This window comes from Petaurus breviceps, unplaced genomic scaffold (assembly GCF_028583685.1).
Source record: "Petaurus breviceps papuanus isolate PSGF00001 unplaced genomic scaffold, PetGlider_PUasm1.0 90762, whole genome shotgun sequence".
Taxonomy (NCBI): Eukaryota; Metazoa; Chordata; class Mammalia; order Diprotodontia; family Petauridae; genus Petaurus; species Petaurus breviceps.
This window is the reverse complement of record NW_027187339.1, coordinates 2,460,938-2,476,522: the sequence shown is the minus strand read 5'-3', so window position 1 is coordinate 2,476,522 and position 15,585 is coordinate 2,460,938. Positions and strand designations below refer to the sequence as shown.

The window sequence follows — 15,585 nt, the reverse complement described above, 5'->3', positions numbered from 1 at the left end:
CCACCTCACATAAGCCTAAAAGCCCCAGAGGTCAGAGAACACAGGATACTTGGAGTTGTGAGGTCAAGAATCTGGCTGATGCCCTGAACATAGGAATATTTTTCTGACCATCCTCAAATCAGGAAGCATCTAATGAATTATGGTCACATATGATCAGTACAAGTCAACCTAAGATATATATCACTCTACTCTCTTCCTGCATACCTGGACTAGAATCCAACTTTACTTATTTTAAAGTTAATATTTCTTGATTGTTTCAACTCTGTACTATATGCTGCTTATATGTTTTTCTTAGTTCCCCCAACAATAATCCCACAACTCTATATATCACCTCTTCAAGGCCAACAACTGTATAGCTAAGCTATGGCAAGCTACTCAAAGCTGAGCCATATTGGACCAGAATTATTGACAAAGATAGAGGTACATCTTGGATTGGGGGACTTAAGAAAGAAGAGTGGGTTTTATTTCTGGTAATAAGACTGTCCACTATCGTGGAATTGTCTAGCAACTTCTATTTGGGGGGGAAAGGATGGAGAAGATAGTGCATTTATTAAGCACTTACTCTGTGTCAGACACACAGAGGCACTGGGAATATAAATGTAAATATTTTATATAATTTTATGTAAATAAAACCACACAAGGAGCTTCCTTCCAAACAGGCAGCACACATAAAGGAATTAGGAGGCAGGAAAGGGTACCCACAAAGGGGAAAGAAAGCAGATGAGAAGGAAGAGAAGACTAGAGAATGAGTCCAGACATGAGTGAGGTACAGTATAGCTGCGGTCTTTCCTAAAACAATACTCTCAGGGAGGGAGTCACCAATCAGCAAAGTTGGACCTCAAGATGGAGTTTTCTCCAGGGTGCCAAATCAGATCTTAGTGAGCCTCTAGAGTCTGGGAAGGTCCCATCTACACAGATAAGAATCCTAGACATACTCTCTTGTCTGCATGTGGCTTAACTTTCCAGTCAGTGGCTTTCTGTTAAAAGAATATGGGCATATGAAGGCAACCAAGAACAAAGGAGAAATCTCTCCCTCAAAGGGAGAGGTACATAGAGAAATAGGATGATACGCAAAGTGTCTAAAATTTATTTATTTCATCCAATCTTCACAACAACTTTACGAAATAGATATTCTAGGTATAATTATTCCCATTTTTATAGAGGATGAAACCGGGGCTCAAAAATAATAAATGGCTACCTTGCCCAAGGTCATACAGCTTGTGAATGTTAAGGTTGGATTCAAAACAAAGGGAGACATTCTTTCCACTATACCTTAACACATTTCAGGGAGATCCAGAGGAGTCCCTTTCCATGATTTGCCCTGAGGAGGGGCTGCAGTGGGATGCTCCCAAACCATCGCAATCCTAAAGGTAAAAGGGAAAATCTATATGCCAATTCATTCAGGATAACTATGTCTTAGACTCCAGTCAGAAAACCAGGAATGTCTATTTGATGTCAGTTCACATCTGAGATGTCAATCTCAATGAAAGGTGACATTTGTAAGAAGGGTTCATAAGATGTGAGACACTCCCCCTGACTTTGGAGGTCCCAGACATCTAGCATCCCTGGCTCGAGCAATAATTCCAGTAATGACTAGAACTTAGGCTACTGTAGGTTCCTCTGAGCTGGGGAAGCCCAAGAGGCATCAAGACTGGTTTTAGCTATCATCACTTCATTTAAGGGAAGATGGAAGGTATTCATAAAGAACACCAAGGCTTGCTTGAGATCTTTATCTAGATGAGAATGGAAGAATTGCCTAAAAATCATCAAGAGAGATTACCTGCCTGGCACATCCCTTCCATAGGTATAAATTTACTCATTAAATGAGGTAAACACCAAGACCTCTTCCTCTTACTATTTGTGTGACCTTGGGCAAATTATATAACCTTCTTGGTTTTCAGTTTCCTTATCTGTATAATGAGAGGATTAGGTTAGGTGATCTGTGGTGTCCCTTGCAACATTATAACTGCTAACCCACAATCCTAATGACAGTATGTTTATGGGAACATTTTTAAAGAGTTAATAACTTTCCTGGTTGCTATCAATGGTATCTTTTTTTGTTGTTCCAAAAAGGACCTAAGCTGTATCCCCAGCCAACGAGCATAATTACCACTCCTTTCACATATTTTTAAGATAATTTGACTAGACTTCAACGATCACAGATCTACATCAAGTCAGACCTATTGAGAGTCTATAAGCGACTAATAATTAAGGCCTGCAGATGTGAAGAAGAATTGGGATTGGGAATGAGGGAAAATGAATAATTTCCTTTTCCCAATGTCCTGGAGTTAGATTTAGAGACCATCAACTCTAATCCTAGAGCACAGCAAAAAGATATCAATTTCCTACATAGACTTCCCAGACAGATTATTTTGGGTAGGGTTCCATCATGTAGTACCGAATTCTAGAGAAGGTTTCAAAGAAGATACCACTGCCAGTCACCCACAACCAAATACTCAGAGCAAGAAAATCAGGAATTAAATAGGATCTATATTATTATACTACACACTTGCAGCAAGTTCATGCCAATGACGGAATGTGCCAAGAATAACAATGTGTTCTGTCCTTTGAAGCTTACTCTTTCAAGTGGCCTAAGAATTCTCCCCACATTTATGCCTTCATACACAAGAAATGTCAGCCCTGGTGAATTGAGAGCAACATCTGCAAAGTGGAATCTGGGCCACCCAGCAAGTGTTCAGACAGGGAACAAGAGGAAAGGAGATGACAGAGAGACAAACTAAAGACAAAGGACTTCTTGCAGGAACCTGGATACTGTATCCAATTAGATCTAACATACATCCCAGCACAAAGACCCTCTAAGCTTTAAATGACAGATACCAAGGGCCATTCGTCATCACTGGCCAACAGAATGGCCAAAGATCATGTGGGCTAGGATTAGCAATGACTTGTAAAATTCACCAAATCCTTCACATTTCATCCCTTCAGTCATTAAGTTTCCCTGAATTTCTATGACAGAAATGGAATCAACCTGCCCCCACACAGGTGGCATCAACAGGCAAAATGAGTTATGAAAAATGTAGGCTTGTTGACAAAATTAAGGGCAGTAGTATTATTTGCCTGACCAGAAGAGATACGTTCCAGAAGATCAAATGTTCAAGTTAGTTAGAAGGGAGGAGTCCATAAAAAGGAGATACTGTCAGCACCCTGGCCAGAGGCAGCCCTGAAGCTAAGAGTTGTGAACTACATCAGCATTAAGGCATTTTTTGCCTGAACTATATGACTGCTATTATGACAGAGGTGGCATTTAGTGGCATCATTAATAATGAAGAAGGGTAGACCTTAATGCTGGCAGCAATTGACTGTCTGATACTATGAAGACTTGTATTCATTGTTGATCTGTAGTAATTTGGGTTGCTTTTGGAGAATAACTCAAACCTGGGTAAGCCCCTGAAAATAAGGAAGATCATGTTGGGAGCCCTCTGTAATATAAGTATGTCTTTATCTTTTCCTCCTGGTGTAATCGCCTTTGAGAATATGGCCAAGGGAACCACAGAGACCAGCATTTTCTCTCCCCATTAGACATCTTATGCCATCTGGCTATATTTGGCAACCTCATATTAACAGGGCCTTCTAGCTTTAGGCAGTTCTGGGATAGCAAGGCCATCCTGAGATAGCCTAGGACTGCAACTTTGATATAGACACATATCTGAGACACTGAACCCTTGACCTTGGGGGCTGTTTAAGAGTCCTAGCTATAACACATGAAGAGAAAAAACCAGAACCTTCTCCCACATTTTTTTCTTTTAACTGCATATTCCCATGCAAAAGTATACAAATACTTTCCATTTCACTCTCCATCCTTTGAAATACAGACTTTTTTCTGATCTCTTTGTTGCTGCCTCTTCTGTACAACATAGTTTTCCAGGAATCCCAATTCCCCGATAGAAACTGGGAAGGTTCTGGTGAGGGAAAGGAGGTAGGAGAGACCCTCTTCCCAAAGTACTGAAATAAACTCTAAGCCCATCACCTCTGACCCTAAAATTTCCTCAACTCCCTGGAGACATCAAGTTCACAAAAAACCGGACAACTTTTTAACCTGTTAGGAAGGTAAGACACAGCCCTGCCCCTAGGAGACTAAGTCCTTATTGTTTAAGATGGCATTTTATTCTACTCTTCCTATGGCCAATTCAACTTCAAACCCCACAACACACACACACACACACACACACACACACACACACACACACATTATAACACATCATGGAAGGAAGAAATAAACCCAAATAATAGCTAGAATTCTAAACCTGGCAAAAGTTATACATACTGGCTGTGAAAAGAATTACCTCCCCCCCATCCTCCCAAATTCCACCTGATGCCAACAATGTATGAATTCTGGTTAAACACCATCTGGGAGAAATCAATATCACAAATATTTAAGGTCACAATTTATAACGAGGCAAGGAAAGGAAACACGCGCACACAAAAGCACACACCTGCTTGTGACTTGGAAAATGTAATAGGGAGGGAGGGGTTGAAAAACACACACACAGCCGCCCAGAAGACCCTGCTGGCCTGATTTCACTCTTTCTCTAGGCATGATCTTTGGATCCACACACATCTCAACAAGACAGGAAAATAACGGGAAAATGACAATGCCCTCTCTTGCAGGAACACAAATAACTTGCTACCTCTTCCCCTTGAACAAAAAGCAATCAGAGGGATAATTTAAAACAGTCAAACCTTTGGGGCTTCAATTTCACATATCTTGGGAGACCCTATTAAGGATGAAAGGAATCCATGTATGGGGCCTGCAATGCTTAACTTTGAGCTCTGTGCTGTTATACACTTGGAAGATGGGGCTCACCTGGCCGTAATTTGTCACATGAAGGTTACATACCTCAGCAAGTTGAAGCTCAGATCAAGCCTCTTTGCAACATGGCCAAAGTCCCTGCCGAGGTGCTCTGGAATTTCTCTGCAGTCCTGACCAATGTAGGACACCTGGAAATTAAATAGAACAGAAACAATGTGGCCAACGGAAATCGCCCAGCTGTTCACAGCCCTGACTCATTGATCCATTGATTGCTTCCGCAACTTGAAAAGAGTACTATGGCACACACAAAACCACCACATTTGCAACTCACTCTCTTGATCACATCATTTTGGGGCTTTCAATGAAGTCAACAGAAAGAAGCACTTTCCTGATATAGTTAATATAATGGGGGCTAATCCATAGCACAAAGTAAATTTGTCTGAAATTGGCCGGATTCAGGCATCCAAAAGAAACCCCAAAGTCTTGGCATGTTGATAATAAGAACCAGCAGTCATACCTCATAGTTGAGTCTTTTCTCCATCCCCCCTACCATGCACCCTATTTATTACATACATTGCCTCATAAAAGATATTGCATGTGCTGTTACCAGGGTAGGGCTGGCAGGGACCTGGAAAAAAATAGGTTCAGCCCCCTAGCCTTACCACCTTTTCCCATCCCTTCCTTTCCAACCCTCCCTCCCCCACAACCCAAAGAAAAAGTAACACGAAATGGAGAGAAAGTGCCAGAAACAGCTGGTCTTGGAAAAATCCCTGAACTTGGATCTTGCCTCTAACACAGACTAGTTATGAGATCATGGCACAAGTGAAGACATCACCTGCGATGCCATTGGTCCTCTCTGAAAATGAAGGATGAACAACAAAACGACGGGCAAGTTACTTAACCTCCCAGTGTCCCCTGGCACTAAGTTACATAGGACTGTAGATTTATAGCTGGAAATTATCTTAGAAGTCACTGAGTCTAACACCCTCATTATGTACATAAGGAAACTGAGGAACAGAGATTTTAAGTGACTTGCCCCAGCATCACAAGCTAATAAGTATCTGAGGCAGGATTTGAACTCAGGTCTTCCTGACTACCTGTCCAGTACCCAATACACTCCAGTTTCCAAACTAGGTATTTCCCTACACTAGGTGAAAACACAGGCCCAGCCTATGAAAGGGAGACGGCAGGTCTGTGACCACAGCAAATAAGCCTATCTCCTCCTCCAACAAGCCTCCCTACAACCTTGTTCTACAAAGATCATTCTATGCCCTTTTCATCCACATCCTCACCTTATGAGTTTGCCCTTAATTAACAACCTGTTGACAGATTTTGTTCTTGAAGCATGTATCATTTGCCCAATCTGCCACTTACACCTCAGACATTTAAGAACTGTGAGATCTTGGGTAAGACAATCACTACTCTAAGCCTGTCTCCTCATCTATAAAATGGTCCTAACACTACCTATCTAATAAGGTTGTTTTGAGGGTCTAATGAAATAATGCAGCTGAAGTACTTTGCAAGTACAAAGACCAATATAAAAGTTGGGTATATTAAGTGAGGAGAAACTTCCTGAGGGTAAGAACCCAGTATCTACAGTATAATGGTTAGAGCACTGGACTTAAGAGTCAGAAAGGAATGGGTTCAAATGCTGCCTCAGATACTTACTACCAGTGTGTCCCTGGGCAAGTAACTTAACCTCTGTTTCATTTTCTTTATCTGTAAAACAAGGGGATGGGACTCATTGGCCTCTGGGGTGTGATATGATGGTGATGTGATCCTTTCCCTTCTCCAGAGAGTAATGATGGAGTTCGGTATACAACAAGCAGGGCCTCATTCTACGTATCAAAGAGAAAAATAGAAAACTGTGAGGGGCCCCCAGTCAGGAAATACAACCTAACTAAACCCACCTGGCTTTTCCTCCACACTGATAGCATGCTTCAGCTGCCTGGCTTCTGTCTCCTCAAGCTTCCTACTTACAGAGATAGGGCAACTGTGAGATTATTGGAGAAAGAGACCCAGAAGGGCCAAACAGGGCACTGATGAGCCTGATTTATCCCTGTTGAAGCCCAAGGCAACCTTGAAGCTCACCCACCCCAAGCTCCTCATCTTACAGATGAGAAACAGAAGTGAAATCATTTTACTAAGGTCACACAGTGAGCAAATGATTGGCCTAGAACTTGAACCCAGGGCTCCAGGCTCCAGGTGCAGTGATCCCTCCACTTCACCATCTTACACAAGCAGTATCAGCCAACCTTGGACCAAGCTATAGGGGGAAGCAAAGTCTGGTTTCTCTTCAGCAGCCCAAGCATCTTCCTTCTGTCGCCTCATGCCCTCTTGCTCTCCTCCCCTTCATCAAAAACTTGCTTTCAGGACAAGATCTGATATAAATTTTTTTATCCTCAATTTGAATATGTCGTCATTTCACCTCCAAGGTTATTAAACACTCCCAGTTTTGTTTCTAATCGCATAATTAAAGGTATCCCTCTGCCCTGGGGAATTTTAAGCATCACTTATGGATGGTACTTGAGGGAGGGGAGACAGTGGCCCATACAGTTTGGGAAACACAATGGATTTGAAGCCAAAGGGCAAAGTTCAAATCCTACCTTTCTCCTAAGATTTATATGACCTTTCTTAACCTCTTTAAGGCAGTTTCCTCATTTGTAAAATGAAGAAATTGAACTGAAAGATCTCAATGATACCTTCTAAATCTAGGAGCCTATAAGATCACACTACCATATATATATATATATATATATAAAGCTAGCCCCACGAGTCAGTAACCTACTAAGGAGAAACCCATCTTTTCATAGGATTCCCCATACTATGAATGCCTTAAGCAGAGAAGGTATCACCTAGTTGTAAACTGGCCCTTGATGATCTGGGGCTTTAAACTTCCAAAGAAGGCAGAAATAGCAAAGATCTCTCATATCCTCAGAAGTATTTTTTGCTCCACAAGGCATCACATTGGTATCTCAGCTGTTATCTGCAGAAACCATCCCCATCTTTACAAATCACCCTTTGGCCTCCTCCTGTCTTGCAGTGATTGCAAGCAAATAATACAGCAACCCACCCCCTTTCATTCAGACTCTAGTAACTTGAAGCAAAAAAGGAAAGGAAGAGGAGGAGGGATGGAGGGCTGAAAAATAGCTAACACCAGTGAAATCATTTTGGCTTAGAAATCCACTTTCTGGAAAATAAGGAGCTCCAAGTTCAATCTAGCAAGCTCTCCCCTCTTCTACATAAGATCCATTCTTCATCACAACTTCTGCCATCAGTTGTATTCACAGACAGATGGAAAGTCTCTTCATACGGGAAGGAAAGATGGCTTCAGCATGAGCATCAAAGTCCCCTGGGATAGCCACTCAACTAGCAATTTCTTCTTCCTTTCACAGGCTCCCATTAGCCTGCCCAGCCAGCCCTCACCTTGCAAACTTGTTGGGCAGCAAAGGAGCAAGTTTCACAGATGGGAAAATAGATGGAATGTTTCTAGTCATCCTCTTTGAGAACTGGAAAGGAGCCTAGAGGTCTTCAAGTCAATTCCCCTCATTTTAACAATGAGGAAACAGGCTCAGAAAGGTGAGATTTGCCCAAGGTGACACAGGTTAACTAGTGGTAAAACCAGAGCAAGAATCTATTTCTCCCAAGCCAGTGTCCTATCAAGATTTGGGAAATATTATCATCCTGAAAGGCAAAAGCAGGAAGGAAGCAGACCCGGGAGAAAGAAGAGCATATATGTGCTAACTTTTCTTTGTATAAGAATCCTCATTGGGAAAAAGAACCAAAGGGTAACTCCACAGAAATGAAATCTCCATCAAAAACTACCATAATGGGACAGTTAAGTCATGCTCAAATACCCACCAAGCATTTTATAGGTGTGTTTTATTAGCTAGTTCTTAGAATGTCCTAACAATTATATGATTTAGAGCACAAGACAACTTTAGGAAACAGGTCAGCCTGCTCATTTTACATATAATGACACTGGATGAAGCTTACAAAGGTGAAATGATTTCCCAAAGGTCACTCAGATAAGCAACAGATAAGCCAGGATTCAAGGTCAGGACACCTGGCTCTAAATCTAATGCTGTCTCACTACACTAAAATTGCAATTCATTCCCATTCTACAGAACAGAAGGGGAAGAGTAAGGCTGAAGATGGCACAAAAATCTGGTACACCAGATCTAACCTTCCTTCTTAACTCTGGCCCTATTGCTACTGGGTGGTGTCAGGATTTTCTTTCAGACTATGCTCCTTTTTTCCTCCTTCCATAAAAATAGAAAAAGTAAAATATTTACCCAACTTTGAGTGTCTGTGAAATACAGATTAGAAACACAGAGGCTGGCATTTCCCAAATAATTCATAAAGGATCTGCAATTGCAAAAAAAAAAAATAATCCTCCTAGGGTATATGGGATGGCAAACTCCCTCTCCAATTGGTTTGTGGATTGCAATGCCTTGCTTACTGGGGTTCAAGGAAATGGTGGAAATTACTGACTGTAAAATCCAGAAGAGACCTATGAAGCCAAGAGGCTGGAATGGCTCAGTTACCCAGAAAGGTAAAAGAATGAATAATAACAGAGGCTTTCAATCAAACATGAATGAGTTGATTCAGAGGCATCCAGAAAAGGATAGATTGAGCAACCAGAGACAATCTGGTCAGGGAAGACTTGAAAACAGAGAACAATGGTTAAGGCAGCCAGGAAATAGTCGTGGAAGAGGAAGACTAAATCAGGGAGGTCTCTGGGAAAAGGAAAATCCACTTGAGATGTCCGACAGCTTTCTGGTACAGTCCAGCCTGAACTCAAGCATCAAGCTTGAAAGAACTCCAACTGAATCTTGCTTCTTTGGTGATTTGGAAGACTAAAAAAGAAAAAAAATAAATCACTCTAGGAGGGGTAGGTTAGCAAGTAGAAACAAGGGTGAACCTAGGGACTGAAAGGATCCCTTGAAACAAAAGTGGGTAATAAGTCATGTAAGTATTAGGGGCAGCTAAGTGGCACAGTGGCTAGAGTGCCAGCACTGGAGTCATAATGATCCAGGTCCAAATCCAGCCTCAGATACTTCCTAGTTCTTTGACTCTGGGCAAGTCACCTAATCCTGGTTTGTTTCAGTTCCCTCTCTGTTAAATGAACTGGAGAAGGAAATGGCAAACCACTCCAGTAGCTTTGCCAAGAAAACTCCAAATGGGGTCACGGGGAGTCAGACATGACTGAAATGACTCAACAACAATAAAATATTATTTATTATCTCCACTTTACAGTTCATCAGTCTCAGATCAGAGAATGATATGATCTGCTCACCATTACAAGGCAAAGTCAGAACTTTACCAAGGGTTTCAGATGCTAACCCAAGTTGAAATGAAGCAAGCTGTGCCCTTATAATTTATCTACATAACCTTGCCATGAACCTGCTCCTTGAACACAAGGTGAATTTGGGTGAATTCACTCCTAAGAGATAATGTTACACATAGGTGTTCCACCAATTGATGTGGATGGCAGGGGTGAGGGTTGAATTTGGAGGGAGGTATAGTCAAGAGGACCTGTGTTCAAATCCAACCCCAGATACTCATAAGCAGTATAATGCTCATATTTCTTCCAGTTTCTCATCTGTAAAATGAAAAAGTTGGACTCCAGGACCTCTGAGGTTCTTTTCAGTTCTAAATCTACAATCCTATAATATCACAGTCAGGTGGTAACAAAGTTATTGCAAAATAACCATTTATGCCAGGTATGGCTATGTTATCCTTTGTAATAATAACAATAACAATAGCTTACATGTATGTAACACTTTACAATTTGTAAAGTCCAGCAACCCTGCAGGATTGAATAGAATAGTATTATTTCCCCCTTCCCACCCTACCCTTTATAGTTTAGAAAATGGTCTCAGAGAGCTAAATGACCGGTACCCAGTGACATGGAAGGGCCAACACTTGAATGCAGGCCTTCTAACTCCAACTTTTCCACCCTTGTTCTCTTGAGTAGCAGCAAGAAGCTTTCTGAGGCACTGAGCTAGGGTTTCTTCAGTTTGGGGACTACTTAATCAATTTCATTATTCCTGACAAAAGCATTTCTGGGAACACTGAGATTGCCAGGAAAGGGAACTCATTCATGAAGTTTGGCTTGCTCAAAAAGTATGCCACTGGCTGAAAGCAGGCTGGAAGAAAGATGTCCCATAAAGATGGGGTGGTACAGAATGATTGTAATTAGGAATAGTAACAGTGTGCTACAAACAACATAATAGCCCATGGTCAAAGGATATGAACAGGTAGTTTTCAGACAAAAAAAAATCAAAGCTATCTATAGTCATGTGAAAATGTGCTCTAAATCACTATTGATCAGAGAAATGCAAATTAAAACAACTCTGAAGTACCACCTCACACCTATCAGAGTGACTAATATAATGAAAAAGAAAAATTTTGGATGTTGTGGGAAAACTGGGACACTAATGCACTGTTGGTGGAATTGTGAACTGATCTGACCATTCTAGAAAAAAATTTGGAACTGTGCCCAAAGAGCTATAAAACTGTATATAACCTTCGATCCAGCAATACCATGGAAAAGGGCTCATTTGTACAAAAATATTCATAGCAGCTCTTTTTGTGGTGACTAAGAAATGGATATCAAAGTGATATCCATCAATTGGGGAATGGCTAAACAAGCTGCAGTATATTATTGTGCTATAAGAAAGGATAAACAGGATGATTTCAGAAAAACCTGGAAAGATTTACATGAACTGATGCAAAGTCAAGTGAACAGAACCAGGAGAATGTCATACACAGTAGCAGCAACATTGTTCAATGAAGAATTGTGAATGACTTAGCTATTCTCAGCAATATAATGATCTAAGACAATCCCAAAGGACTAATGATTAAGCATACTATCTTCATCCAGAGAAAGAATTCATATTGATTGAATAGAGACTGAAGCATGCAATTTTTCACTTTCATTTTTTCTTTTATTCTAGTCTTCTTATATAAAATTATTAATATGGAAATATTTTACATAATTGTACACGTATAACCTATATCTGATTGCTTACTGTCTCAGGGAGGGGGTAAGGGAGAGAAAGAATTTGGAACTCAAAACTTTAAATAAAAATGTTTTAAAAAAATTTATAAGACCCAGCATTCCTGAAGCATATACTACTTTGGATGGGTAGAGATGAAGCAGGCACACCTGAAGAACATTTTCCTAAGTAAAGGGTTTCTAGCTCCTCTCCACTGAAGTCACTCAACAGTCAAATCACTAAATAATCAATTTCAGGCCTCCTGTGCATTTCCTGAAACTTCCCTCCCACAGAAAAAAAAAAGGAACAAAAAATGACTAGCAAAACTACCCAAAGGAACACAATATAAGAGGAAGAGAGGCACAAGAAAGCCTTCAGTCCTATGCAGAATAACTTCCACTTTAAAGTTTAAAAAGCACTTTCACAAAAATATGTGTTATCTGTTTGAATCTCTTGACAACCCTATGAGAGAGCCAAAGCAAGTTGTATTACCTTCATTTTTAGAACAAAGAAAGATTTACAGATGAGGGTCAGATAATTCATATGACTTGGCCAAGTTCATAGAGCTAATCATAGGATCACAGCTCTCCAGCTGAAAGGGACTTCAGATAATGTCTACTGGAAAATGAGGTCTAAGAAGATTAAATGATTAGCCTGAGTTCACACAGGTAGTAAACAGCAGTCAGACTTTGAACCCAGATCCTTTTACTTCCACACTACCACCCTGTCAAGGAAAAGGACCTGAAATCAGGTCTTCTGACTGCAAATGCAGTGGCCTTCCTACTCTGCCATGTTCTCCCCTTAAGCACATTCTTCATGATTCCAAGTCACCCTCATGAAAAGAGAAGCCATATGTCACAGAGAGATAGAAAAACCTTCCTGGCTGGAGAATGGAGAAACTCCAGTCCCCTAGTGTTGGATTTAGGGATCAAAAAAGTTCCAGCTCCCAGAAAAGGGGATGTTCTGAAACTCAATACACAGCTGCCTCAGGTATGGGTGACCCTGTTAGAAGTAGCAGGGAGTATTCGGCCAGCCTCTTGCCTCCACCCTAAACTCCTAGGCTAGCACATACCACCCTTCTTTCTGGGTCTCTTCTTGCTGCTGTGATTCCCCAAACTGAAACCCAAGCCCTGAGCAGAATAGAGAAGAGCCACTCTGCTTCTACTCAGCCGTCACTGGATGGGGGTGGGGGTATGTCAGAGAGACTAGGACCCTTAAAGGAATACAGCAAAAAGGTGAGGACAGCTCCCAGCAGGTCCTCAATAAATATTGATTAACTGACTGATTACCTAACTGGGCTGTAAAACACTACCAGCATTTATTTAGAAAAGAGAAAGATCCTTCTCAGCCCAGTCTTGTTAAACTGTCTGATTCAGCCTGGCCCTAGGCAATCTAGGAAAACCCAGCATAGAATACCCTAGTCTGTGTGTGAAGGTAGAGACAGGAGAGTGAACGCTGAAATAGGACTAATGAGATCTGGTGATACCAGCAGCTGAGCAGCACCCAACACACACATATACCTTATGGCTGAGAAACCATCCCTCCAGCAATGACTAGGCACCTCCCTGAAGACTCCCCATGTGGGTGAATGCATGTGTGTCTCACCCACCCAGGGTATGAAAACAGTGCTAATTCACTCTCCATGGAAACCTGCTCAAGAAAGTAGGTGTCCTGGCAAATAAAACAATTATCTGCTGTTTCCCCATCCCACCACGCTCCTGCCAAGAGGAGGGAGGGGGGGAATTATCTATTATTTTTGTGAGTGCGAATATTAGAACAGAAGAATGTCTCATTCCATACAGTAGTTATTTATTGGCCTTTGGTCATGGGAAAGTCATGACCCCTTTCCGAAGAGGTCAGGAAAAATGTGTGCAGCCCCCTTTATCATTCTATGCCCCCAAAGCCCTGGCAGGTCTTGCGCCAGCTGGCAAAAGCTATAGGCACCCACTCCCAACTCAACCCACACACAACGGTATTCTGTGCTGGGTTTTGTTTCTTATGTCCTAGACTGCATAAGGCCAGGCCAGATCTGACAGTTTAACACCACAGGGCTGGGAGGGAGCAGGGGGACGACATCTTTGGTGGGCAAGGTGGTATATTGAAATTGAGGAGAGGGTCTGCTCCAGTCCCCTCACCCCTAACCCGTGGGTCTCTGTGTCCTAAGGCCCTACACCCCCTGGCCCTTTCCCCAAGGTGGGTAGGGGGTGGGGAGGCAGCAGAGCGTCCTCCCTCCATTTCTCAGGCTAAAGACTTACTTGGGTTCCACTGACCACGAGCCCTGCCATAGCGGGCGCGGAGCCAGGGGGGGACCTGGGCTGGGCTGGGCTTGATGGGAACGGGAAAAGGCCGGGGCGGGCGCAGAGCGTACTGGGCAGAAGCGCGGAGGGCCGAACGGGCCAGGGCTCGGCGAGGCTTGGCTCAGCTCGCGGGCCACTGGCCCCTTTCCTTCCGCACGGCACGGTCAGCTGATAGGGGCGGAAGGCGGAGGCTACAGCTCGCGGCGCTCCGAGGCAGGACCGAGGCTCCGAGCAGACCACAGCCCGGCAGCGGAGGCGCTCGCGCCCCGGGCCAGCCCTCCAAACCGACTCGAGTAGCCCACGCCACGCCCTCCGTCAGGTGAGACCAGGCATAGGGCAGCAGGCTGCAGGAACGGGCCGCCCAAAGTCACCGCATGGCGCCCAGGGAGGCACGGCTGGAGGAACCCCTGGGGAGTCAGTGCAGCAAGCCGGGATTAAGCGCCTACTGTGGGCCAGTCTCTGCTAGTCGCTGGGGTTCAAATGAATTACAACAAGCATTGCTTAAGCACCTTCTCTGTGCTTATATTATGTGCTGGGATATGACAAAAAAAATGAAAGCGTTCCTGCCCCCGGGAAGCTTACATTCTAAGGTAGTGGGGAGTAAGGGAAAGAAGCCTATAACAGTACATTGGTACCTAAATACAAAGTAATATTAAGTAATTTCAAGAAGATTGGTACCTATATACAAAGTAATATTAAGTCATGTCAAGAGGACTGCAGGTCTGGTCATATAATCCAATAGTTATCAATTTGCAGGTGGGAAAACTAAACCCATAGAGATGAAGTGACTTGCCCAAGGTCACACTTATATAAACTGGCAAAGATGAGCCTCAGGACCCGGTAATACAAGGAAATATTAGAGAGTTATAAATAAAATATTATGGAGGAGCATGGAACTGAAAGGTACCTGGGAGACATGAATCTGGAGAGACCAGAGTTCAAATTCTGCCTCTGATTCTTAACTAGTTGTGAGGCACTGTACAAGTCTCCTAATTTCTATGAGCCACAGTGTCCTTGCCTGTAAAATGTTGATGTATTTTTATTAGCCTCAATAATTATTATTGACCTTGAAGCCAGCGGCCTCACAGCGTTACTATAAGGATCAAATGAGACAATATGAGATGTGATTTAAACTATATACAAGTCAGTTATTGTTATTATCTGCCTAGAAAAAAATAACCTCAAAAATTCAAGGCACAATGAGGTAGAAATGTTTCAGTTTCACAACAGCATATTCATGTTTGTTTTCCCTCAGTCCCACCAACATTTGTCATTTTTCTTCATTGTAAACTGCCAGTCTGATGGGGATGAGACTGTACCTCAGAATTCCTTTAATTCGCATTTCTAATTTAATTTTGAAACATTTTACACATAGCTATTGATAGTTTGGGTTTCCAAGGTATTTGTGAAGACTACTTTAACTGAAGATTTGTTTTGAAGGAAGTAGAGACTATTCTCACCTAAAGAGCCAGAGTAAGGTAATGCTAAGAGAAGGCCTGACTTTTTATCCTTT

At 42.3% G+C, this 15,585-nt stretch overlaps 1 protein-coding gene across 1 annotated transcript in view; it reads right to left on the bottom strand.

The window, feature by feature from the left end:
• LRMDA (leucine rich melanocyte differentiation associated) overlaps nt 1-15,585 on the bottom strand; it is a 1,350,008-nt gene that overhangs the window by 1,310,086 nt on the left and 24,337 nt on the right. The window contains exon 2 of the mRNA XM_069068315.1: nt 4,859-4,959. Coding sequence (XP_068924416.1) covers nt 4,859-4,959 — 101 coding nt within the window. The remainder of the gene's footprint in view (nt 1-4,858; nt 4,960-15,585) is intronic.